At 40.9% G+C, this 25904-nt stretch overlaps 1 protein-coding gene across 4 annotated transcripts in view; it reads right to left on the reverse strand.

The window, feature by feature from the left end:
- Positions 1-25904, reverse strand: part of Wdr72 (WD repeat domain 72) — a 214912-nt gene that overhangs the window by 147341 nt on the left and 41667 nt on the right. For all 4 annotated transcript variants that reach the window (XM_045160885.1, XM_045160886.1, XM_045160884.1 and 1 more), the window contains 9 exons: positions 24467-24641; positions 23369-23445; positions 21891-22010; positions 21033-21178; positions 20551-20647; positions 15797-15938; positions 15194-15439; positions 11694-11914; positions 9293-9488 (listed from right to left, as the gene is read on the reverse strand). In XM_045160885.1, the coding sequence (XP_045016820.1) occupies positions 9293-9488; positions 11694-11914; positions 15194-15439; positions 15797-15938; positions 20551-20647; positions 21033-21178; positions 21891-22010; positions 23369-23445; positions 24467-24641 (1420 nt within the window). The remainder of the gene's footprint in view (positions 1-9292; positions 9489-11693; positions 11915-15193; positions 15440-15796; positions 15939-20550; positions 20648-21032; positions 21179-21890; positions 22011-23368; positions 23446-24466; positions 24642-25904) is intronic.

Consider the following 25904-nt stretch of genomic DNA (forward strand, 5'->3'; position numbering starts at 1 on the left):
CATACTGGAAACCTTTCAAAGCATCTTGTTCCTTATTCCTTAATTTTTGTGTTTCTCTGGTCTATTTATACAATGGTTTGTTTTTTATTTTTTTTTTTTGTTGTTGTTGAAAAATAGGCTTTGTTTGAACCAGTGGTATTTTCTGACATCCTATGGCAAAGTTGATTACAGTCAAGTTGAAACAATGCAAACAATCTCCTGTTCAGAGAAATGGGAAAATAGGAGCTCTTCTGCATCCTCCAGCTTAAGAGCTCCTGAGCACACGACTCCTAACAGAGTATATGAAACCTGCAAAGGCTTCTTTTTAAAAATGATTTTTTATTTTTATTTATTTGAGAGTGACAAACAGAGAGAAAGAGGCAGAGAGCGGGCTGGAGAGATGGCATAGCGGTTAAGAGCTTGCCTGTGAAGCCTAAGAACCCCAGTTCAAGGCTCGGTTCTCCAGGACCCACGTTACCCAGAGGCACAAAGGGGTGCATGCATCTGGAGTTTGTTTGCAGTGGCTGGAAGCTCTGGTGTGCCCATTCTCTCTCTCACTCTCTATCTGCCTCTTTCTCTCTCTGTCACTCTCAAATAAATAAATAAAAATCAAAAAAAAAAAAAAGAGGCAGAGAGAGAGAGAGAATGGGCACACCAGGGCCTCCAGCCACTGCAAACGAACTCCGGACGCATGTGCCCCCTTGTGCATCTGGGTAATGTGGGTCCTGGGGAATAAAGCCTCGAACCAGGATCCATAGGCTTCACAGGCAAGTGCTTAACCACTAAGCCATCTCTCCAGCCCCAAAGGCTTCTTTTTTTGTTTGTTTGTTTTGGTTTGGTTTTGGTTTTTCAAGGTAGGGTCTCACTCTGGTCCAGGCTGACCTGGAATTGACTATGTAGTCTCAGGGTGGCCTCAAACTCACGGCGATCCTCCCACCATTGCCTCCTGAGTGCTGGGATTAAAGGCATGTGCCACCATGACCCGCCCAAAGGCTTCTTTTAATACTATATTCAGAGCAGTATTTCTGTAATAACCACACTTGCATTTATAACCAAACATGGCTGATAAAATTCTGCTGACTGTGATGGCTTAAATTGCATATCAAGGAGACAAGGCTTTTTGACTTCCTTTCCTTTAAAGGTGAGAAAACTACAGGTGAGTTGAGCTTGTCATCAGCCTGCTTCCAACTGGCTGGGAGGTCCTCTCCTGTGCCTGTGTGTCACTGTGCTAACAGAGAGGGGAGACACCTGGACCCAAAGACAAGTTTTGCCACATAGCCAACACTAAAATTGGCTTTACACTTTCTAATGACACAAAAGGCTTAAATATACGGGCCCTCATACAGCACAAAATGCCCAAACTTCTGAAAACTAATTAGTGAAACTTATAATCATCCTGCCTGTTTCCTGCATTGAAGGATGACAGGCATATGCTGACAAGAGGCTGTTTTAATCCTTCAAGTATATTCTGACAAAACTATGACAAAACCCCAAACTGGATCTATAACCCCACTATGGTAGCAAAGCTTGTTGCTCGAGGCCACACAGCCCATAACAGAAACAGGTTCACAAGGACCCTGCTGACACAGTCTCTTGAACTTCAGGCTTCAAGCTATTTCTGAGTCTTCCTTGGAACTGAAATCCAAAGCTTTTCCCTATCTCTCCTCGACCCCAGAGCACCTGGGAAGCAGAGAGCCTGCTCTCCAGGATGAGTAGGACCTGGAGATTGGCAGCTGCCCACAGCTTGCGTGTGGTTATGTGAGAGCTTCCTAAACCGAGGACACAAACTAGCTTTTTTTTTTTTTTTTCTGGCAACTTTTCACAGCATGAGCTGTGACACACTGTTTGCCTTTCCTCCCTTCCTGTCAGCTGTCGATCCCACTATCAGACTGCCTGGCACTTACAGCCTCCTACTTGTAATCTGTAGTTTCTAATCTGTCATCTGAAACATCAGATGACCAGAGCTGTTAGGAGTATGTGTAAATTAATAGCCAAGCTCTGAGAGATAGCCACAGATCCCCCATCAAAAGAGCGCGTAGCAGGCTTCCTAGCAGCCATTTTCTCTCTTCTCAGAGCTTTCCTTATCTAACTCTTTGCCTGACAGACTCACAAAGTTGACCTCCATCTGCTGAAGAACCTTGTATGAGGTATAAGGAAGAGCACTATGGAGGGAAAGGAGGAGAATGTGCAAGGGTGGACAACTATCAGGCTGACCTTTATTCACAACAGTTTCCTCATTAGTGAGCTATGAGTACCACACATTCCCCAGCACAGACTCAGCGAGGCATAATGACATAAAAATTATAGCTTGATTTAGGAATGGGTCACTAAGAAGACAGTATGTTTTTCTTCCATGTGGGTATGTGAGTTTGTGGGGGGTGCACATGTGTACAGGTGCATGTGTACATGTGTGACCATGTGTATGGAGGACAGAAGTTGACATCAGCTATCTCTCAGAATCACTCTCAACCTTGTTTCTTTGATAGGGTCTCTCACTGAACCTGGAAGCTCTCTGACTTGGCTAGTCAGGCAAGCATAAGGGATCTTCCTGTTTCCATCTCCCCAGCACTGGGATTACAGGTATGTGCCACCACATCTGGCTTTTTATGTGGGTATCAGGATCCAAACTCAGGTCTTCATGCTTGTCTGACAAGCATTTTATTAATTGAGCCATTCCACCAGCCAGGTAGTTCTTATAGAGCTCATATGACCCAAGAAACTGAAAATAATTTTATCTGTTCCTGTAAAGAAAAACTTTTAGTGAACCATTTTACCAAGAAATATTTTATTTTCAATCATATAAGCCTGGCAGCCTGGGTTCAATTCCCCTTTCACACAAGGCCATATGCCCAAAGTGGCACATACATTTGGGGTTTGTTTGCAGGGCAGAAGGTCCTAGCATGCCCATATTTTCTCTCTCCCCCCTTCCCTCCCTTCCTCTCATAAGTGAATGAATAAATAAATAATTTATAAAAACAGTTAATTGATGCTGGGCATGGTGGTACACGCCTTTAATTCCAACACTTGGGAGGCTAAGGTAGGAGAATTACTATGAGTTTGAGGCCACCCTAACACTACATAGTACATTCCAGCTCAGCCTGGGTAACAGTGAGACCCTCCCTTGAAATGCCAAAATAAAAAGTTGCTTGGGGGCTAGAGAGATGGTTCAGTGGTTAAGGCACTTACCTGCAAAACCTAACCACCCAGATTCAATTCCCAAGCACGCATGTAAAGTCACATGCACAAAGTGGCACATGCATTTAGAGTTCATTTGCAGTGGCTATAGGTCCTGACATGCTCTCTTTCTTTTCTTGCAAATAAATAAATAAAAATATTTTTAAAAAGCTTAAAAAAGCATTAGGGTGAAGTGGCATATGTAGCAGTTACATTACTGGTAGGAAATATCTGACCAGAAGCATCCTATAGGAGGAAAGAGTTTGTTTGTGGATAAGCTTTCAGGGGAAACATCATCATGGCAGGAGCAGGTGCTGGACCTCATAGCTCATCACAGCAGAAGGAAGGAAGGAGTTGTCTACTCCTGATATACTTTCCCCATTCTGATGAAATTTCCCCACGAAACTAAACCTAAATTAACTCTTTTCTTCCATAAGCTGCTTCTGGTAGGGTGTGCTGTCTGTTTCAGCAATAAGGAGGTAATTGCTACAGCATATTTTACAATATAGCCCATGAGCTTAACAGAGACATTCAGTGACAATCATAACAGCTACATTAATAGCACATAAGAAATTCATTGTACAAGTTTTATGTTATGTAAATCCATTTCTGTGAAGATGAAAATCTTCAGGAACATTTTCTGCTGAATTCCTAAGAGCAACGATCAACTTGGGGCTAAAAATTATTTCTGGTGTAAATTTTAGGGGGAAAATCAGTATTACATTAACCTTGTTGGGTCACAGCAATGAGGGCTACAATGCTGCCCAGAACTGTAAGTGCCAAACACACTACAGGAGCTCAAATATTAATCAAAATGACATCTCCAATTTTCCCCCTTCCTAATCAGGCCTAAAGTCACAGGAAATCCTGCAGATCAATATGCAAAGAGGATACTCTTGTCTCTGCCTGTCCAGCCAGGACAAGGGCCTTCAGTGCTATATACACACTTCCTTTTTTGAAATGGGCATGCCTACCTATGATCCCAGAGCAATGCCCTGGCATGTATCTGACCTGCCATTTGTTACAGAAAGACCTCACACCGTTGTAAGACATGCAGGCATATTGATCTAGAATATATGGTGTTTATTCTAGGTTCTTCTTCCCCCAACACACACACACCAAGCACACAAATACACACACAAACTGATCCCATTGACATTGGCTACTAGCTATTTTCCCTCTTTGGGCTCTGGAGCTGTTTGGGTCTTGAAAAATCTTGAAAACTAATACCATGTCAATTTATTCCTCACTCACTTATTTGCAGGAGGCAGACATTTGGAGAACTGGAATAAAGAACAAATTAGTTCATGCATGGTCTGAATTCCATGAAGAAAATGGTGTAATCACAGCTAGAAGAAAAATAAATTCAGAAAAATTGACTGGATCAAACAACATATGGTCCTATGGTAGGAGGTGAGATGGTCCCTGTGAGTCTCAGAAACACTAGAAGACCTGTGAAGCAGAAAGCTCAGGACTCCTGAAGTTGGACAGCCATGCTGGCAAGGCCAGGGACATTTGAGATCATCTATGAATTCATCCTTCCATTGATTTATCTGTGTGCCAGGCCTATCAGTGAATGGACATAATCTGTTTCTTAGAACCCCTTTAGACTGTTCTGATCTTAGCTGCTATTTATGCTGCCATAACTTCATAAAAACATAGATGGAAAATCTTTCCTATGCCAGATTTTTCTACTTTCATATGAAATAAATAAAATACAAGAAATAAGATGGCAGCACTTGATATCTAGCATGTAAAAGTTCAAAAAGGAGTTAATTAATGGTTTAGCAAAATTAGGGCCTGGGGTGGTTACTCCACAGTCAAAGATGCTTTCTTGCAAAGAAAAGCCTAGGTTCAATTCCCCAGCCACCGTGCAAAGCCAGACAGGCATTCGTTTGCAATAGCAAGAGACCCTGTTAAGTCCCCCCCCCACACACACATAACAAATATTTTTAAAGTTGAAGCAAAATTGAAATTGCAGAGATTAAAGTTATCCACAACAAAGCAAATGCTACACACAAAAGTAATGAAACTCTAAACTTATTCCAAAGTACTGTGTATGGTGTGACGTGTGGGTCAGCCTACTGTGTATGAGATGGTCAGTAGGACGCATTTTGAAGGGTAAAGGGGCACTGTCAGTGTGAAGACATGTGACATTAACAGGAGCTGTAAACGTCTTCTTAGGTAGGTTTACCTGATGCTATTTAAAAACACGATGTAGTTAACATGATATACATGGCCTCATCTGAAACAATATTCAAAAGGTTAATTTGGCAAAAGTGCACTTATTTCATATGACAATGTTTAAACACACCTTTTAGTAGGAAGCAATACTCAAAGCCAGCTCTAGACTCCTAAACTAATATATGGCGTGTATATAACAACCATCACCTTTCTTGCCTCCCATGTTCTTCTCTAGGCACAGTGAAGCTAATCCCTAGATCTGAATACCCTTCACTTCCCATGGTTAGTGGGATTAAACTTGAGGTCATTGTAGGACAGGGAAGAGAATTGTTCCCAACGCTGGAGCTGCTTCTGTTCAAGAGTGGTGATCCCTTGAGCTAAACTGTCACAGGATCTCATTACCATCACTTTGTCCTATTACTGCTCAGCCATACAGCAGATGAGAACTTCCTGTCACCATGTCTGGGTGGGTGATGAGGGTGCCACCATCCAATACTGCTCTTCCTTCATCTCACAAACCCCTACAGATATCCTCATTAATGTCTCTTCATTAGATGCATATGAGTTGAATTCAGTGTCCTTCCAGGACTATGTTTGACTACAACATAGACATCTGTTTATTGGCATAGAAATATGTGTGGCAGAAAGTAGAACTAAGTATTAGTAGTATTTATGTTTAGGTACTAAGTCAGGATTGTTTATCTGTATTCACATTTCTTTTTAATTGTGTGTGTGGTCATGGGTGTATGGGCACATATGCATTCATGCATGTGGAGAACAGAGGACAACCTTCAAGAATACAATTCACCATCTTTTGATGCAGGGTATCTCACTGGCACAGAACTTGCCAAGTAGGCTAACAGAGATCCTATTGTTTTGGGATTACACCATGCCCCAAAATTTTTTCAATTTTTTATCCATTTGCTTACTTATTTTCGGTTTTTTGAGGTAGGGTTTCACTCTAGCCCAGGCTGACCTGGAACTCACTATGTAGTCTCAGGGTGGCCTTGAACTCATGGTGATTCTCCTACCTATGCCTCCCAAGTGCTGGGATTAAGGCATGCACCACCACGTCCAGCTAATTTTTTTAATTTTAAAAAAAATTGTTTGCTTTTTTAAGGTAGGGTCTCCCTCTTGCCAGGCCGACCTGAAACTCACTATGTAGTCTCAGGGTGGCCTTGAACTCTAGGTTATCCTCCTACCTCTGTCTCTCAAGTGCTGGGATTAAAGGTGTGAGCCACTATACCCAGCCATGCCCAGCTTTGATGAGCGCTTGCTTATATCCAAACACTGGTTCTCATGCTTGCACAGAAAACATTTATGCACTGAGTCACCTCCCCAGGTCCCTTATATTTAGTTTTCAAATGTCATAGAGATTTTGAGGGAAACAGCAAAATTAAAACACAAAGTGGGGATAAATGTGATCTCATAACATACCAGTGAGTTGGCTTCCTTCTTTTCCTTCCACCTCATCAAAATTACATAAATAAAAGTTGTGGAACTAGGGATGCTTCTCAGTGGTTAGAGGTGCTTGCTCTGCCAACTAGCCTTCTTAAATTCAGATCCAAAGACCCCATGTAAAGCCAGAAACAAAAATGAACTTATGTACAATCCCAATGGGCCTACAGCAGTTGCAGGTGGAAACAGACGAATCCCAGAACTTGCAGAGCCACCTATTCTGCTTGCTTGTAGCAAAAACAACAAGGTGGAAAGAGAGAGCCAACACCCCCAAGGTTGTCCTATGACCTCCATGTGTGTGCCATGGCATGCATATCCATACAAGCACACACGCATAGCATACACACACAAGAAAAAAGAAAAGTTGTCTAACACAATCTTATCCTGATGGGGCCATGGGACATAAACACTTCTCTTTATTTATTCGCTCAGCATTCTGTTACCTATAAAAAGATATTTGGTCACCATGTAGTCACAATTACAAACGCAATTTGGAACATCAGTAAGTGCACATGTCTCAGAGCACTGGCCATCAGAACAAGCAGCTGAAATTTTGATGCTTTCTTTGGTGATAATGATTAATTGTAATGATACTTCCTGCCTACAGGCATTTGCTGAGTTCACCCTGTCCACAAGGGAAGATTATCACTCCCACTCCACAGATGAGGAAATTGACTTGCAAAGAAGACAAGTTATTCACCCAAGGTCATACAGCTCCTTGTTGGCAGGTCCCAGAGACAAGCCTGAGCTTTAGAGCCTCTTCTACTTCATGGTACTCAACCTTCACTCAGACCTAGGTCACCTAGACTCTACCTCGCTTCTCATCTAGGAGAACCAGCAGGGCTCTCTAACTGGCTCACCACAACCTGGCTGTTTTGTCTTGTGTATTTGTACACCAGATCTGCACTCCTCATGAATAAGATAACCAGTCTCTAGCCTTCAGAACCCAGAAATTGCGAGGATCAAATGAAAAAAACATACACATGTGCCACTCTGAAACGAGAATTGTGTGACACTGTTCTCCAAGAAAAACATCCATTACCATCTGTATCAGAAGCAGTTGTGACCACTCAGAAGAGACACTTGAGGTTTGGCCAGTTAACATCTTCCCACAGAAGGAAGGGGTGGAGGGTCTCACACTCTCGTGTGATCTCAGCTGCTCCTTCTGCCAGCTCTATGGGATGATGAGTTTGCTCTTGTGATCTCAGAGGGAGATGGAGCGTGCAGGGGGGAAGCTAGGGGGCTAGGGCTGTCCATCTTAGCAGCTATGGGATGCCACCATCCATGCTGAGGTGAGAATTCTTGATACTACAGCTGATTTAGGGGTCTCCAAAGGGGTAAATGACCCACTCCCATGCTTTGTGAGGAAGCCCCACAAGCTCACCAGTACACAAGGTTCAGTATTTGTAGAACTATGTATTTTTTAAATTTCTATTAAAGTTTACTACAGGGACAAATCACATGTTGGTCAGACTCCTATCAGGTTATACTTTTATAGCTCCTCTTCTCGACCCCGTTTCCACTGTGGAACCTGGTCAGCAGGGTTACTTTAGTTCCACACAGATGCCCTGCCTGGGGGTGGGGGTGGGGGGACGAGGGACAAGTACATATTCCTAGAAAAAGATTTCACTCAAAAAAAAAAAAAAACAAGGGTAGTAAAATGCAGAGTTATCAAAAGTTGAGTACATTAGTCATCAATACTAATCCATGACAGTCAAATATAAAGAAAATAGACATTATTTAGGTGATGTATAGTGCCAAACTGATATTATAAACTACTCGGCCTGTTAATAACACCTAACATAAACCCACCACTGACTAATCAATAAGAGTCATGCGATCATCTCGCTGAATGTACTCTTGAGAGAACACCTCTGACTCACACTCATTAATTACCTTACCTTACATGATATGTTTCCAGCATTTTGGGAAATATGTTATTCTCTAACATTAGTTGCCTACTCAAACTTTTAAAAGAAAAAAAGAACTTTCAAAATTGAAAGTATACAATCTCTCTGGTACAATGTTAAGAGTTCAATTGAGCACTTAGTTTTCACTTTCCCTGACTCAACTTTCTGGAGTTTTATAATTAATTATGTTCCATTAATACTGGTCATCAATTAGCTCAGAATGTTGCTGAGTTGGTGAGGATGCTGAAGAAGGCAAGATGTAATGATAATCTGAGACCAGTAGGACACTAAATTTCTCTCTCTTGTTAATAATTAAAGTAGATAACTTATGTTTTTATTTATAGCTTCCAGAAATATCCGGCTCATTCCTGCGCACTGCCTTGTCAGCTAATCATGAGCTGGTCAGGATCTGACTTGGGCTGTTGTGTTTTATTTCCCACTCATGCCTTCAGCTGAAGCCATAAGTGCAGCCAAACCAGAAGTTAAAGTGAGGTCATTGTTATGTCTTCTTTGGAACTTTCCACCTGGCCCAATACTTGTCCATCACACGCAGATCAAGAAAAAGCAAGGGTAAAATTCCAACTTACCTGTTTCGATTTCCCAGATGTAGACAGAGTCATCTGCACAGCCTACAATTAGAAAGTTCTCCACTGGGTGCCATCGGATGGTCTTCACAGGGAAAAGGTGCTTCCGGGCTCGCAGGAGGCAGCGCCTTCCCTCCAGGTGAAGCAGAGACACAGAGTGGTCCCCGCACACACAGCAGATCATTGGATCATCTCTTAGCTGTGGAAATGCAACATGTTGGTGTAAATGAACAGTAAAATAATTTCCTTATGATTAACCCAGATACTTCTCCCCTGGGAACATAAAGCACTTTTATTTATGTCCTATTTACAAAAGGACATTTATCCATTGCATAGGACCTCTTCGAATGACACTCTGCAGGAAGCTTGGAAAGAGTTTAAACTCACCAACCCATGGGAAGGTCAAGAAATACAAGAGAAAGGAGAGATCTACTTAGAAGATAAATGAGGGACTTTCCCATCACTCAGCGGATTCAGGCAGGGAGGCAGACGTCGGAAATAATGCAGAATATAATAACCTCCAGAACTAATTTGTTGCCACAAAAAGAAGCTATTTGTAGACACAGGCATAGGCCCAAGGGTATCATGAGCTGAGAGTTTCCACTTAAAGCCTCAAAATGTGATTTGGTGCTGTTCCCAGAACCATACAGATTCTAATCCAAACAGGAAACGCAGTGTAGACACAACCTAAAAGAGGTAAACTTCCAACTGACTGCACAGCTTCAAAGACACGGGCAGCAAAAATAGGCTCTCGGGCAGAACAACAGTCCTCAAAACAATCAGCATGTGGTCACCTTGAACAGCCACGCTGGGTGCTGCGGGCCCATCCAGATGTTCAGCTCATATGTTCAAAGCATCAGCTGAAATCTCTCTCCCAGACTACTGGGCATTGGAGGATATGTTTTCTTTCCTAATTCTCTTTAAGAAGACAACATAAATGTTTAGGAGGAAAACTTGTAAAATGCTACTTATGATATATAATGGAACTTAGACTCTAAGATGAGGCAGGTGTCATTTTTCCCCAGCTTTCCTACCTTTTGGAAAATGCCAGAAACTCTCCTCTCTCTCTCCCTCTCTCTCACACACAAGAAAACACTCATAAATATTAATCTTATGTCCATGAGTGAACTCACACTGTGTCAATCAGGTGCTGTTTCCTAGGCATTCCAAAGACAAAAGAATTTCATAGGAAGATGCATAATGTTTGGATTAGGGGATCTGGGTTTCGGGATTTATAGGTCACATTCCACCAATCCTTCATTGCAGGTGGCTGCTATACTGTTTCATAAAGTTCAGTTTTATCAGAGTTTTTTTTTCTTTAAATATATCATCCCCTTTATGGTTAATGACCTATGCCTGAGGCAGAAGTAAAACAGGTTAGAGGGGAAACTAACTTGGACTTAGTTATAAAAGATAAAGAGAGACTAGAGAGAGAAGAAGAGAGAGAAGAAAGAAAAGAAGATAGAGGAGGAATATAGAGGGAAAAAAGGAGACACAGATTCAGGAATAAAAGCTATATGGGGTATTTCAAATCGCCATGTATAAGTTTCAGAAACCTTTAATTTTGCTACTGTTTTCTTTCATCCTATTGCTCTTCTTATGTCATTACAAAAATATAGAGTAATTTTCCCCAAAATTAATTTGGGGCTGAGTTTTTAAAATATTGCATAGAAATAACTTTATAATCCAATCTAACTTATTAAATCTGCTTGCCTGCTTACTTTATCACAAAGTAACCTCAGAATCCAGGTGTTCATATTGTAGCAAAGACATAATCTCTACCAAAGCTGAACTTGATTTGACATTGCATGAGCAGACGACAACTGTGGTCATTTCATTTACTCAACAAAGTAGGTGAGTGCTCATAAATTTGTCAAAGCTCAATATTTATTAAAGAAATAAGAGGTAAATAAAAACCCACAAAGGGATACAATGTTGCTACCCATATTATTAAAAAGAGAATTTGTGAAGACAAATTAATTTTTAATTCATAGATTCCCTACATGGTTTGACTTGTGTTTCCGTTATCTATTAGGTTATTCAAAAATTCGGCATTAGAAATTAAGACAACTTTTTAGTTTGTGTGATTATTTTGAGATAATAACCATGGGGGTTTTGGATTTTTTTAATATCTTTTATTTGCGGGGGGTGGGGCAGAGAGAAAGAATGAATTGGTATTCCAGGGCTTGTAGCCAGTGCAAATGAGCTCTACGCATGTGCCACCTTGTGTATTCAACTTTACATAGGTACTGGGGGACTGAACCTGGGTCCTCTGGCTTTGCTGGCAAACACCTTAACCACTAAGCCATCTCTCTAGCCCATGTTTTTCTGTTTTAATATATATTCTTCAATATAACCTAGCTTTCCAATTATGTGTTATGATTTGCTTTTCATTTTAACTTACTGTGAAGTTCTCTGGTGACATCAAAAGACTTGTCACAGGACCAGCTTCCAAGAGGAACCTATGCAGAATTTCTTCAGTGAAGATGTCCCACAGGATGACACAGGCACCTCGATCTCCAGACACCATCCAACTCTGGTCCAGCTTCGAAGAGAGGCCATGTGGGTAAAGTAATGAAGTCACACTATGGTGATGGCCTTTGAGGGCCTTAGGACAGAGGGAGTCTGGAAAACGACCAAACACCAAGTAGTACAATGTTATTTTCTAAATAATTCTAAGATTCTTGTCTTACATGCATTTTTTTTTTATTTGCAAGCAAAGAGATACTGAGAGAAAGAATGGGCATATTGGGGCCTCCAGCTACTATAAACATGCTCCAGATGCATGAGCCACCTTGTGTATTTGGCTTTATGTGGGTGCTTGGGAATTGAACCTAGGTCATTAGGCTTGCAGGCAAGTGCCTTAACTGCTGAACCATCTCTTTAGCTCTTACATGTTTTTAATACCTGCTCACACATGGCTAGGAAAATTATAGACAAATCCTTAGCAGACCATCACAAAAGGTAAATGCCTTATGGAAGTCCAAATGTGCTTTAGATAAAGACCCCAGTTTTGTTGTTCCGAGTTACAATCTCTTCGAGGATGCTGAGTTACCAGCTCGTTGCTATAAATTAGCAAGTGATATACCAAACCAATGAGTGATTCATGCACTTTGCCTCTAAAGAGGCATGTTCATGACATCTGAGGCAGAGGGAGAACAAGATCACGGGATTGAGTTCTGCGTGTTGTACAGCTGAGGTATACGAAGCTCAGGTAGGCTACCCAAATTGGATTCCACGTGTCAAAACCAAGCATGGTGTCCAAGAGCAAAGCCCTGGTGTTGGGCACGTCTTCTGTTTACCTCAGGGTCAGTCACTTAGGACATGCTTACAAAACGCACAAGTTCTCTTCCCCTCTCATTCACACATGCAGCATCTGGAAGACTATGATGATAACTATCCTTAGTTCAGACACTCTGTTGAGCAGAATAAATGATTTCTTGAGACTCTGCTTGGCACCTCGTAGGCCTGTGGGCACGGGGACCTTTCAAACCAGACGCTAACAAGAACACTAGACTTCTGGCTTCCCTTCCCACTAAGTACTGCTTTTTCTTTCATCATTGGCTGAATTTCCCCTAAGTGGACAGGACCATAGCCACCTCTCTGTGTTCAAATTGAGAATGAATCCCAAAGAGTCATCATTTTAACTTTAGTTATTTCTAGTCCATCAGACAGATCCCCACTGTCTTTCCCCGAGGGAATCATAATGAGTGTTAATTCAGAAGCTATCTGTCAGGTAGAGATTTCTGCTTGCTTCCTGGATCTCAGAGTAATTCAGCGTAGATGAACCTAACACTACTACAGTCGAATCTCCTTAGCCATTTCACCTCTCTTTGCTTCGTCTCCACTGACTTCCTTCTTCCATCACCTCCCTTTGCTACGTCTCCACTGACTTCCTTCTTCCATCACCTCCCTTTGCTTCATCTCCACTGACTTCCTTCTTCCATCACCTCTCTTTGCTTCGTCTCCACTGACTTCCTCCTTCCATCACCTCCCTTTGCTTCGTCTCCACTGACTTCCTCCTTCCAGCACCTCCCTTTGCTTCGTCTCCACTGACTTCCTCCTTCCAGCACCTCCCTTTGCTTCGTCTCCACTGACTTCCTCCTTCCATCACCTCCCTTTGCTTCGTCTCCACTGACTTCCTCCTTCCATCACCTCCCTTTGCTTCGTCTCCACTGACTTCCTCCTTCCATCACCTCCCTTTGCTTCGTCTCCACTGACTTCCTCCTTCCATCACCTCCCTTTGCTTCGTCTCCACTGACTTCCTCCTTCCATCACCTCCCTTTGCTTCGTCTCCACTGACTTCCTTCTTCCATCACCTCCCTTTGCTTCGTCTCCACTGACTTCCTTCTTCCATCACCTCCCTTTGCTTCATCTCCACTGACTTCCTTATTCTATCACCTTTCTTTGCTTCATCTCCACTGACTTCCTCATTCTATCACCTCATCTCCAAATCATAAATCAGTAGCCTACTCACTGAAGCAATTTCTTGAAAGAACACTTCAGTTACTCTAATTTCCAAAATTGAAATTACCAATGTTGACAAAGTAATTCTACACTTTGGAATTTGGGCTACAGATATACCCTCATATATGCAAAAAGATAATCGGTTCTGTATTTTCCATAGTAGCCAAGGACTCGAACATCTAAGTACCTACTAACAGAAGGGTTATAGATGAAAATTTCATTATTTTTATTTATTTAAAATGAGTTCATGAAGAATGAACCAAAATTTTAATTAAGATTGACTTAAGGATATATTAGCAATATATATAGTATATGATTCTGTTTGGATAATTTAAAAAACATACTCTGGCTGGGCGTGGTGGCACACACCTTTAATCCCAGCACTGAGAGGCAGAGGTAGGAGAATCACTGTGAGTTCAAGGCCACCCTGAGACTCCATAGTGAATTCCAGGTCAGCCTGGGCTAATGTGAGACCCTACCTCGAAAAACCAAAAGAAAAAAAAATACTCTGCAGTACTGGTATATGCTTATATATAGACACAGATAAGTTCATAAGTGTAAGAAAACTATTCTTTTCTGAGGTTGTTTTTTCTCTAGCACAGGCTAACTTGGAATTTACTTTGTAGTCTTTGGCTGGTCTCGAACTCACAGCGATCCTCCAACCTTGGCCTCCCTAGAGCTGGGTTTAAAGGCATGTACCACTATGTCCAGCCAAACTGTTCTTTACAGTGACTTTTGGAAATAGACACAGTACAATCAAGCCAGTAATAAACATTTCATTGTACAATTTTCTGCTGGTACTTTTACAAGCTTTTACAACGTTTTATATTCATGTTGAAATATGCATAAATTTAACAAGTGTCAGTGAATATATTAGACCTTTGCATCTCAGTGCTACTTGTTGAAAATTAGATAAATTAATTAACTGGGGATAGGGAGACACCTATATACTGGAATTCAGATCCGTGGCACACACATAAAGCCGGGTGCAAAGTGGCACCCCTGTCTGTAATCCCAGTGCTCTTACACCAAAGGAAGGAGTCAAGAGAACCCTAAAGCTTGCAGGTTAAAGAAGCCTGGCCTTCTCAGCAGCAAACAAGATGACTCTAATTCAAAAATAAACTAAATAAATAGGACAGATGCTTCATATGGTTAAAAACCTTTGCCAGGTGCACAAAGTGGCACATGTGTCCATTTATTAAATAAGTAAATAAAAACAAGGTGAAGGGAAAGGACAAAAACCCTGTAGTTGATATATGATGTACACAGGCCCACTGTGACATGCACATGCACACAGACACTGACAGAGACAGACACACATAGACACACACACACACACACACACACACACACACACACACACATACACATACTCACCATACACACACATACAAATAAAAAAGACTAAGTAAATAGGGTCAAATAAAAATTAGTCACCTTTTAATGAACAGCCACCTTCTAGAAGTCCTGCTTTGGCAGCATTCAAAGCCTTTGTGATGAAAATCATGCCATCCTCACAGCCACATATGAGTTTGTCAAGACTTGGGACATATTCAGATGCAGTGACTACTGCCATTCCTGCCTCCTCTTTGGACCCAGAGAAATGGTCAATTAGATTTTGTGACATAGTTTGATGTTTATCAAAGTTATCTTGAAGGGTCCAGGTGGTAGTTATTGGTATCTCTGAAAGAAACATACAACAAAGGTAAGAGAGGGGTTCTGAATTCATAATAGATATTGAAAATACCAAGACACCTTCAGTTAGTAACTATGAACACTGTGCAACATTTCATGCTGTATTCATTTTTTCCAGTCTTCAACCCTTGTTATGCTTGGCTGTTCTTAATTTAAGTTGGTTTTTGTACTGCTGTGTCAGATCCATAAACTGTCATTTTCCATCTGCTTTTATGCTGGCTTCCAGTACCCGCTGAGCCATGACAAACTTTCTTCTTTGTAGCCCAAGGTAACTCAATACAAACACTCTGAGGTAACCCCAAATCAGTTCTCAGAAGACACAACGTTAGTCACTGGGCCTCTTACCTCTTGGGGAGCCATCAAATTTGGATACTGGAACATCTGGAATGTGCCACAGAGTAATTCTTCCTGAGATGCCTCCAGAGAAGAGAACTTTATAAAAAGGCTCCTTCCTTTCATTCATGTAGCCCATAACAGAACGGAGGCTCTGAGAGAGAACAGAAAGCAGGCATGACACGACATGGCCACCGTTGTTAAATGGCAAGGCAAGAATTCATAGCTGAGCTAACCCTTTCAACTTATCTGACACTTTGAAAATTTTCAAGTGAATTAAATGGATAATCTGATAATAATCAATAATCTAGAAAAATAAACTTACCAGGCAGGCTTCAAAGAGTTGGTACAAGTACCTCATCTTTACTGACTGCATGGTGCATAGGGTTTGTGCATGTCCCTACTCATGCTCATTACTCAGAGGGGCTACACACACTCATCCACGTACTCTGCATGATAATGCTACGAAGTTCACACCACTAATGTCATTATTTTGTAAGTGGGAGCAGGAGTTGAGTTCCTTCAAATGATGGAGACAGCAATGGGCTTTGAGGCCAGTCGCTAGAACTCAGGTGGCCACGTCCTCATGGTAATTCTGCCCACTAAGGATGCATAATCTCCCCACAGTCCCTCTATCTCTACATGTCAGTTATGCTTTTCTTTCTGGTGACCATTTTCACACATACAGTTTCCAATCCTGCTAGAGGCCACAGGGAAAAATGAATCCATAATTTACACCATATGATATGCATTATGTTATAATATACATAATACCCAATATCAGGCATTCTATGTATGATGCATAGCATTATCTATTATAAATAAAATTTATATAAGTAATTATGATTTTGCTAAACACATATATGACCATTAGGCACAGTGCTCTTCAAGCTACACTTTCATGTATCTTTAAAAATATTTATTTATTTATTTACCTGAGAGGGAGAGAAAGGCAAAGAGAGAGAGAGAGAGAGAAAGAGAGAAAATGGGTGTGCCAGGACCTCTAGGCACTGCAAATGAACTCCAGACACATGCACCACCTTGTGCATATGGCTTATGTGGATCCTGGGGAAACGAATCTGAGTCCTTATGCTTTGCAGGCAAGTTCCTTAACTGCTAAGCAATCTCACCAGCCCCTCTTTCATATATCTTGACACATCTGTAGTTTCCACTGTACCCCAGTGCAAAGCAGCTGCTCTTAGGCAGGCTTGTATACAGAGATTATTCAGAGGGAACAAAATGATTAAGTGATTAGTAAAACAAAACCAAGGCCCTCTTTTGATGTATAAATCAAAGAAAGCCAACTGCTGGTACAATAATTACACAAGTCTAAGAAAGAGATAGGTCCTAGTCAAAAAATTCAGGCTTTCAGGTCTGGACAATAAGTAACATAAGCCAAAATATGGCTGCATTTAATCCTCTGAACAAAGCAATGGAATATTTTTGTTACTACCATTAGAAAACTGAGACACAAAAAATAAGAAACGGAGAGATGCTAATCTCTAAATCCCAAGAAATGAGAGACTTCCAGAAATCTGCAGAAAATGTTCCAACGAAGTCAGGTAATGTACACGTTCATGTGTATGGTATGAGTTTCTGAATATATATTATACATGGGGTATACATGATTCAAAGGGCATTGTGGGGTTTATTGATTAAATAGTAATAATTTTGATAGCTATTTGAAATAGTATTGATAAAATTTGGTTGAATCCACAACTGAAATCCTCCAATGGCCTTGTAGGAAATTTACACTAGATCATTCCACTCTCTGTTTTTCTATGGAACTGAATCTGTGAGAGGCATGGAGTTACTCCACATTGCTGGTAGCAAATCTCCCCTTAGCTTAGTGCTCTGCCCTGCAGCAGTGACTCCTTGTGACCAGTATACCCACCATGCCCTCCCTCATAGTTTATCCATATGACCATTCTTTACTTGGCGCATTTATCCCTTGACCCCTCCATCTCACTTCTTCCAACTGCAAAAGGGGGCACTTTCTTCACGGGAGTACTGTGAGGATGGATATGCTGCAAAAGATAATGTGCTTGGGATGGTGTCTGGCATTTACCAGTCACTCAAATATCAACAGCTGATGAATTCACTCTACATGACATATTAAGTCTATTGATAAATTTACTCTAAAGACTTATTATCATACTTGTTATAAGATTAAACAGTGTGGGCTTAAGAGCTTGGCTTTAACCTCTGCAAACATCAGTTTCCAAATGACATCGTGGTGGCAGTTATTGTCAATGAGGTATTGCGTATGTTTGGCAATAATAATACTTCAATAAATGAAAACTGTCATCATCACTTTGTACTCTTACTCCAAACCCTCAGGCTGTTTAGATCCCTGCTACCCCCACAGCTGAGGCCTGCAACCTTACTGCTCTGGTCAGCTGGGACAGGGGAAGTGCAGTTCCTCAACTCACCAGCAGGGAAGTTCTGTCATGAGCTGTGAGCTGAAGCCAGGGGTAACACCATGGAGAGCTCATCGAAGGACCAAAGAACCTCCATTCTTTCTACAACTCTAGATAGTTCACTGATAATACAACAGGAGCTCAAAATGTGTTACTGCCAAACCTTCGGACTCTATTCTATGGAGTCACTCCTTAAAATGAGTCAGGCCAAGTATAATATATGTTTGCAGAACAATCTTTCCTAGATTCCCTGGGTTGATCAAACTCTCCTTGCCCCACAGCCTCATGGCTTGCATTACTTAAAATAGTCATAAGGGCTAAGAGTTCTCATATTAGTGAATACTGGTCCTGTTTGAACACTAAAATACTGCCTGACTTCATTCAATGAACAAAGGGCAGAAATGCACTAATCAGATCAAGTTCTTGTAATTTTACTGGTTTATTTTGTTTTAATATTTTTATTTATTTATTTTCAAGCAAAAAGAGGGTGAAATGGGTGTACCAGGCCTTTTGCCACTGAAAAGGAACTCTAGATGTATGTACCAGTTTGCACATCTTGCTTTACATGAGTACTGAGGAACTGAACCTAGGCCATCAGGCTTTGCAAGCAAGTGCCTTTTAACCACTAAGCCATCTTTCTAGTTCCCACTTCTAACTTTTAAAGTATTGGAAGAAAGATAGCTGTCTAAAGAGTTATTGGTAAGAGACCTTGGGGTATTTGAGATACGGTCATGAGTTTGAATACTTAATCTCAAACTGGTGGTACTATTTGGGAAGGCTGTGGAATCTTTAGGAGGTAGAGTCTGGCTGGAGGAGGAGAATCACTGGGACAGACCTTGAGTGTCACAGTGCAGCCCTGCTTACTGCTCTCTCCATGGCCTCCCTGCTGAGGCAATGCAGCCTCCTGCTCTCCCCACCGGCATGGACTCTCCCTCTGAGAACTGTCTGCAGAAATAAACCCTTTCCTTACATCAGCTGCTTCTGGTGGGGAATTTTGTCCTAGAAATGAGGAAGTAACTGACATAGTCCTAAACATTTATGCCTCCATATTTGAAGAAACAAAGTAAGATAACTTCTGAGTTTTTTTGTTTTTTTTTAATTACCAGTAATATCAGCGGTTAGAGCAAAAGTCCCTTAAGTGACTGTGGCTTCCAGGACAAACTGTGCTAGGTAACAATTCACTCTGGTGCTAAGAAGAAGGAAACAGCATGTCCTTTAAAATAAACATGCCGTTCTGAGTTAACCACAATATTGTTTTTGTTATCAACAACAGAACAAGGTTCCGTTGCTGGACACAGATAATTCTACAAACAGTCCTGACATATGCCATAATTCTTTGCTCAGCCTCCGCAGGATGCAGGGCTCAGATTTGTGACTAATGGATTCTTTATCAAGTTTTTGCAATGAAACTTCTCCCATTTATGCTGGAGGGACGGTATCCACTGAACTCCAGGATTCCCAGTTACTAGCTACGCTGCCTGATTAAGCAAGGCATTGCCTTGTTAGAGGCAGCAGGCACTCATCACTGACATGCCTACAATTCAGAACTATTCCTGTCTCCATAAAGTAGCCTTCTGGACATTTAACTAAGTCTAGAGGCTTTAAAAAAATCATGTAGAGTAACACTAGTGATATAAAATAACTGTGAAGATTTTTAGACTTTGTAGTTTGTCAAAGGTACAGTTTGGTCTTGTACCAAGATCACAATTATATTCTGAAAATTTCTGCTGAAAATCTTAATTAAACTGGTTTTGACAAGAAATTAAGTGAATAATAAAGTGATTTTGACAAATGTTAAGCTTTTGAAAAGTACTATAAAAGTCATTTCATAAAGTTTCAGAAAGTGGATACATCAAAATGTTACCAATGCTCTAACCAAAGGATCAAAAAGTGTGTGTGTGTGTGTGTGTGTGTGTGTGTGTGTGTGTGTGTGTGTTGTGCACACATACAGAGAGAATAAGGGGAATGAAATGTTAACAAGTGATGACATGATGACTCTGGAGAAAGGATTTATAAGTGACCAGTGTGCTAATCTCACAACTTTTCCAAGCATTTGAAAAATTTCCAACTACGATTTAAAAAAACACATGAAACATTTTTTAATCACAGTAAATATTTATGGCTGTGGCATTAGAATTTTGTCTCTTTTATTTTGTCTGACATTTGTCATTTCCCTGAAATAGATATTGTCTTGTTAATAAAGCTTAACATTAATAGATTTTTAAGGGCTATATTTCTCTTTAGTATCTATTAATAGCTGAACTCAATTTGACTTTTTTAGGGTGACTCTGTAACAAAGAAATACTTTGCCAAACAAGGGCTTTGAGGCAGTTTTTCTTGCCTTACCTTGTTTTCCTCCACAGAAGTGGAGCACAGTAGATGTGGGTAAATGGTCTCCTTGCATCCTCCTCCATCGGCAGGGTATATGCATTTGGAAAGCCCACTGCATGGGGAAAATTAAAAGCAAAGTTTAGAAATTAGGCTTCTTTATTTTTTTTTTAATCCCCCTCCCTCCCACTTGGAAAAGCCGGATGGTACCATTCAAGTTTCTAAACTCCAGTTAGAAATTGTCGGGTTAATAATTGCAAGTGACTTTCTGAAAAGCCAGCACCAGCTGTACAAGTTATACATGGCTAATCTCATTCGCCCATCCCCTGCTGTTGCGTACAAAGGCTGAGGCCTTCAGAGCGCAGAGTAAATCTTCCAGTGCCACAGTTGTTTCGTTCTGGTTTTTGATCAGGGGCCGCAGGCAGGCGTTTTCCATAATCAACCTCCCAAAGTTCATTTTCTACCTGAATGTTCTGTAGGCAGCTCCCATCTGAGCCCACCTGTTTAGCAGCTGATAGATGTAACTGTGACCGTCTTCAGTCCAGACGAGGACTCTGTGAGCAGCCAGCACCTCCCCACCAGCAAAGAACTGCCCCTCTCCACTAACTTCAGTCCACAGAAGGGAAAAATCACAATAGTCATAAACCTAGGCGACAGTGTTGATATTCATTACCAAAAGCTTGTAACACAATCTGCTTATGTCATGAACAAAAACTTATGTGTATCAAGACTTAGAAGGCAATAATAACACAATGACATAGGAAGTATTAGGAATAGACCACAGTCTGTACTCATGGATCAAGACTGTTTTTTTTTAATTGATAGCATTTGCTAACACTAATTTTTTTTCACATTTATCCTAAGATAGGATTCATTGGATAACATTTATCTGAATGTATTTTTCTACACTATTCCCACCAATCATAAAAACTTTATATTCCCTTTTGTTGTTTGTTTCATTTCTGAGGCAGGATTTCATTCTAGCCCAGATTAAGCTGGAACTCAGTCTGTAGCCCCAGGCTGTCCTCAAACTCATGGTAATCTATTTCCTCAACCTTCTGAGTACTCTGACTAAAGATGTGGATGAATTTTCAGGTACTGTATTGAAAATAATTCAGAAATAATTTCTCATTATAACTGTAGTTTGTTATTGATAAAACATCTTGAGGAACAAAACATCTTTTTACAAGAAGTTGAAAACTGACAAGCCAGGCATAAAAAACAAGTGATTTTATGTCCTAACAGTATTATCTTTAGCAGTTTTTTCATATTAAAATCATATTCTTATCACTTTTGCACAGAATAAGAGAAAAATCACATTGTCTATCTCTGGTATTTACACTGTTATTGTGTAATACCTTCCAACATTTAGAAAATACCACCAGCAGGAGTCTCTCTGTATATGTGCAAAATCGTATCATCTGGCAGTTTAAAGAGCCGAGAAACTTGGATTCTTTTTCATAGACGTCTTGCTTTTCCTTCAAAAGAAAATAAAACATTTTAGTACAAATAATAGAAAATACATATATATGCATAAGCTGTGCTACCATTAGCCCAGTATAGATCATAGCATCATAAGAGGAAAAGTACCTGAGTTTCCTTTGAGTATTTTGAAATAAATGTTATTTTGCAAAATAAGCCTTGAGCAGAAAATCCTCTAGAACCCAAGGACACTCCCCACCCCCGCTCTCTCTATATATATATGCACACATATATATACATATACATACTCAACCAAAAGAACAATCACAGGGAACCATGCAGGATGCTGAGAATATAGACACAGTCAAAAGACAAAACCAAAAAAACAAAGATGTAAACTGGAAAAAAAAATTCTACAATATCTTAATTGCTAAGACCAAAACACAAACTGTGAAGTACTTGAAAAGATGTAAGGGTTCAACAGAGGAACAGAGAAGAATGAGCCCTCAGTCAGATTCCTCATAGTATCACTGGGGGTGACTCTACATACATAGCAACATCTAACACAATGTCTGGGCTCCTCAATGAAGAAATTCCTGACAACTCCCTTGGAACAGCCAGAACAACTTTGTCCACACACAAATACTGCATCTTCACTTTTGTGCATTCCTCTGCTTCTTGGTCTGATACCAAGAAGTAATTGTGTAATACGGGAGTCACTATGAAAGTGGCCTCATAGACATCCGCCTGTTACTGTTTACCATCCCCTACCTTCCAGAAGAAAGTGGCTATTAAGCTGGAAGGAATAAAAGAGTCATTCTGCTGTGGTTGTTTGAATTAAAAATGTAAGTTCTGGGCTGGAGAGATAGCTTAGAGGTTAAGCACTTGCCTGTGAAGCCTAAGGACCCTGGTTCAAGGTTTGATTCCCTAGAACCCACGTTAGCCAGATGCACAATGGGTCGCACATATGTGGAGTATGTCTGCAGTGGATGGAGGCCCTGGCATGACCATTCTTTCTCTGTCTCTCTCTTTGCCTCTTGCTCTCTCTGTCTGTTACTCTCAAATAAATAAGTAAAAATAAACAAATTTTTTAAATGTAATTTCTTTCTCTCTCTCTCTCTCTCTCTCTCTCTCTCTCTCTCTCTGTGTGTGTGTGTGTGTGTGTGTGTGTGTGTGTGTGTGTGTGTGTGATTACAATCACTTATATTATGCAAGGAAACAAGGGTGGAAGGGCACAAGCCAAATGTACCATGACAACCCTGGGAAGATGGATGTGGGAAGTAAATGTAGGTGAAACTCCTACCTTTCTATGTCACATTTAAACTTTTCACTATAAGCATGTAACACCCTTATAATTTTAAGACTGCAATAAGTGTGATTGATATAAGGGAAAGAGAATGGTTTGCAAGCCCACCTGAATACTATTGATGGATGAGGAGAGGTCCCACACTTTGAGCTCACCAGTTACAGATACCACCAACAGAGAATCTTCTACAGAAAGAACAGAGATTACACATATACTAACACTGCTGGAACTGGCTGCTGTAAATACCATTTTATATTATTTTTGGATGTTCACAGAGCTTGGAGATAGAATACACTCAACATTAATTTTTCTAAATAAAAATTAATATTTCTTATCACACTCAATGTTGCATTAAAATTTCAAAGTGGTCCCTGGGTAGACAGGGATACTAAAAGAATAACAATAGTAACCATTACATGTAGGTAATATCCATCTTATTCCAGAAATAACTATGGAGCAAGCTTCTACTTTCTCTTGTTATCACTCAGTACAGAAGTTGAATCCTCATTACTACATACAAATAACACAGCAAAAAGGGTCAAGAGCCCAAAACAAGACAAAGCAAAGGAAAGGAACGCAAAACAAATGCACAAAACCCAAAAGATACTGCCTGTCACTCACCACAATCAGTACTGGGCTGTGGAAACACCAGTTTTCTCTTTCCAGTCATCTTAACCTCTCACTGGCTTTCTAGTGATTTGGATCTGGTTTATGAAGCTATGCCCAAGAACATATGTGATCTGTTATAAACTATATAGAATACACCATCTCATGAGCTCATGTGCTTGAACACTTAATCCCCAGTTGCTGGTGCTGTTCTAGAAGGCCATGGAACGTTTAGAGGGTGGAGCCTGGGGTACATGTATACACGAGGAAGTGTGTCACTGGGAATGGGCCATGAGGGGATACAGCCCAGCTCTGCTTGCTGTTCGGCTTCCTCCTTGCCAGTTTGACGGTGGGACGCTGCTTCCTGCTCTTGCCATGCTTTCCCTACCACAGTGGACTCTACCTCTGGAACTACAAGCTGAACTAAACCATTTCCTTCTTTATGTTGCTTCTGGTCTAGGGTTTTGTCCAAGCAGAGAGAAAAGGAGCTGATACGGCAGGTGAACGAACAGATGGAATGCCTAGATGGCCCAGTGGTGTCAAGAACACTTCAAATGTCAGTGCACAGCCTCTTAGTGCTATGCAGCACCCAACCGTCACCTTGAATTCTCACGGAGTGCACGATGCATAGGCACACCATCCAATCGGGAGACTGTGATGACATGAAGGTGTGGACAACAGCCAACGTTTTAGCATCAATTATGAGGACATCTTGATACTCTCCACAGCAAAGAAGCCAGCCTTCCCCTGTCATTCGGGATGAGCAGTGGTAATACTACAAAACAGAGCTCACAGTAAACCCAATGATTATCAGCATCATCACAATCTTAATGTGTTGCAAACCTTAAATTTTAGTCTTGCCTTGTACTTAAAGCACTGAACAGAAGAACAACTAAATTTTTCTTTGTTATTTTTGAAAATTTATTTTACTGCTATTTTTATTTTATTTTGGCACGTGTATCCATGTGTGATGTGTGTGTGCGTATGTGTATGAGTGTTTGTATGCATTTTGATACATGTGTGCTTGTGAGTGCATGGAGTGCATGTGTGGAAGCCAGAGGTCAACAGTGGGTGAATTCCTCTGTCTCTTTCCACGTTGTATTTTGAGACATTGTCTTGCAGAGAGTCTAAAGTTCATTGGTTCCACTAGACTAGCTGGCCAGAAAGTTTGGGGATCCTCTTGCCTCGTGCTGAGCTGACACGTGCACACATGTGCCATCATGCCCAACTTTGACATGGGCATGGGGTATCTCAACTCAAGTCCTCATGCGGACACAGCAAGCACTTTACTTCCTGAGGCATCTTTAATTAGTCCATACTTGTGCACTGTTGACTGCATTCTTAAAAACTTTTTGTTTACTTTTATTTATTTATTTGAGAGAGCCAAACAGAGAGAAAGAGGCAGATACAGAGAGAGAGAGAATGGGCACACCAGGGCCTCCAGCCACTGGAAATGAACACCAGGCACGTGCTCCCCCTTGTACATCTGGCTAACGTGGGTCCTGGGAATCGAGCCTCAAACCAGCATCCTCAGGCTTCACAGGCAAGCACTTTACCGCTAAGCCATCTCTCCAGCCCTAACTTTGCATTTTAGTATCACCTGCATTCCATCATTTTTTTTCTGGAGAAACAGGGAGTCTTTTACAAGAAATATTACCACAAATCATGGAAATCCCTTACTTACTTCTCTAGTGCTTTTTATAACCAAACAGCAACATCAAGCCCAGGGTTTATACCCTAGCATTATTTATGCATATTAATAGAAATGAACACATTTTAAGAACCTTTGAGAAGTTCTTGTGCCCCATAATTTTATAAATGGCTTCTGTTAGAGACCAGACCATACCTTCCACCTATCCCGAGCTCTGTGACTGGGCAGATCAGTTCAGAGCAGGAGTTTGTGAACCCTGTGAAACAGACATCCAGAGCAAAAACAATGCAGGAAACACAAAACGTCACTGTCAGTACCAAAGGATGGTACAGCTGCCATGTCTGTGTCTGGAGTCCATCTACCAAAAGCTCAAATTCACTGCTGGTG

The sequence above is a fragment of the Jaculus jaculus genome, chromosome 10 (genome assembly GCF_020740685.1).
Source record: "Jaculus jaculus isolate mJacJac1 chromosome 10, mJacJac1.mat.Y.cur, whole genome shotgun sequence".
Lineage (NCBI taxonomy): Eukaryota > Metazoa > Chordata > Mammalia > Rodentia > Dipodidae > Jaculus > Jaculus jaculus.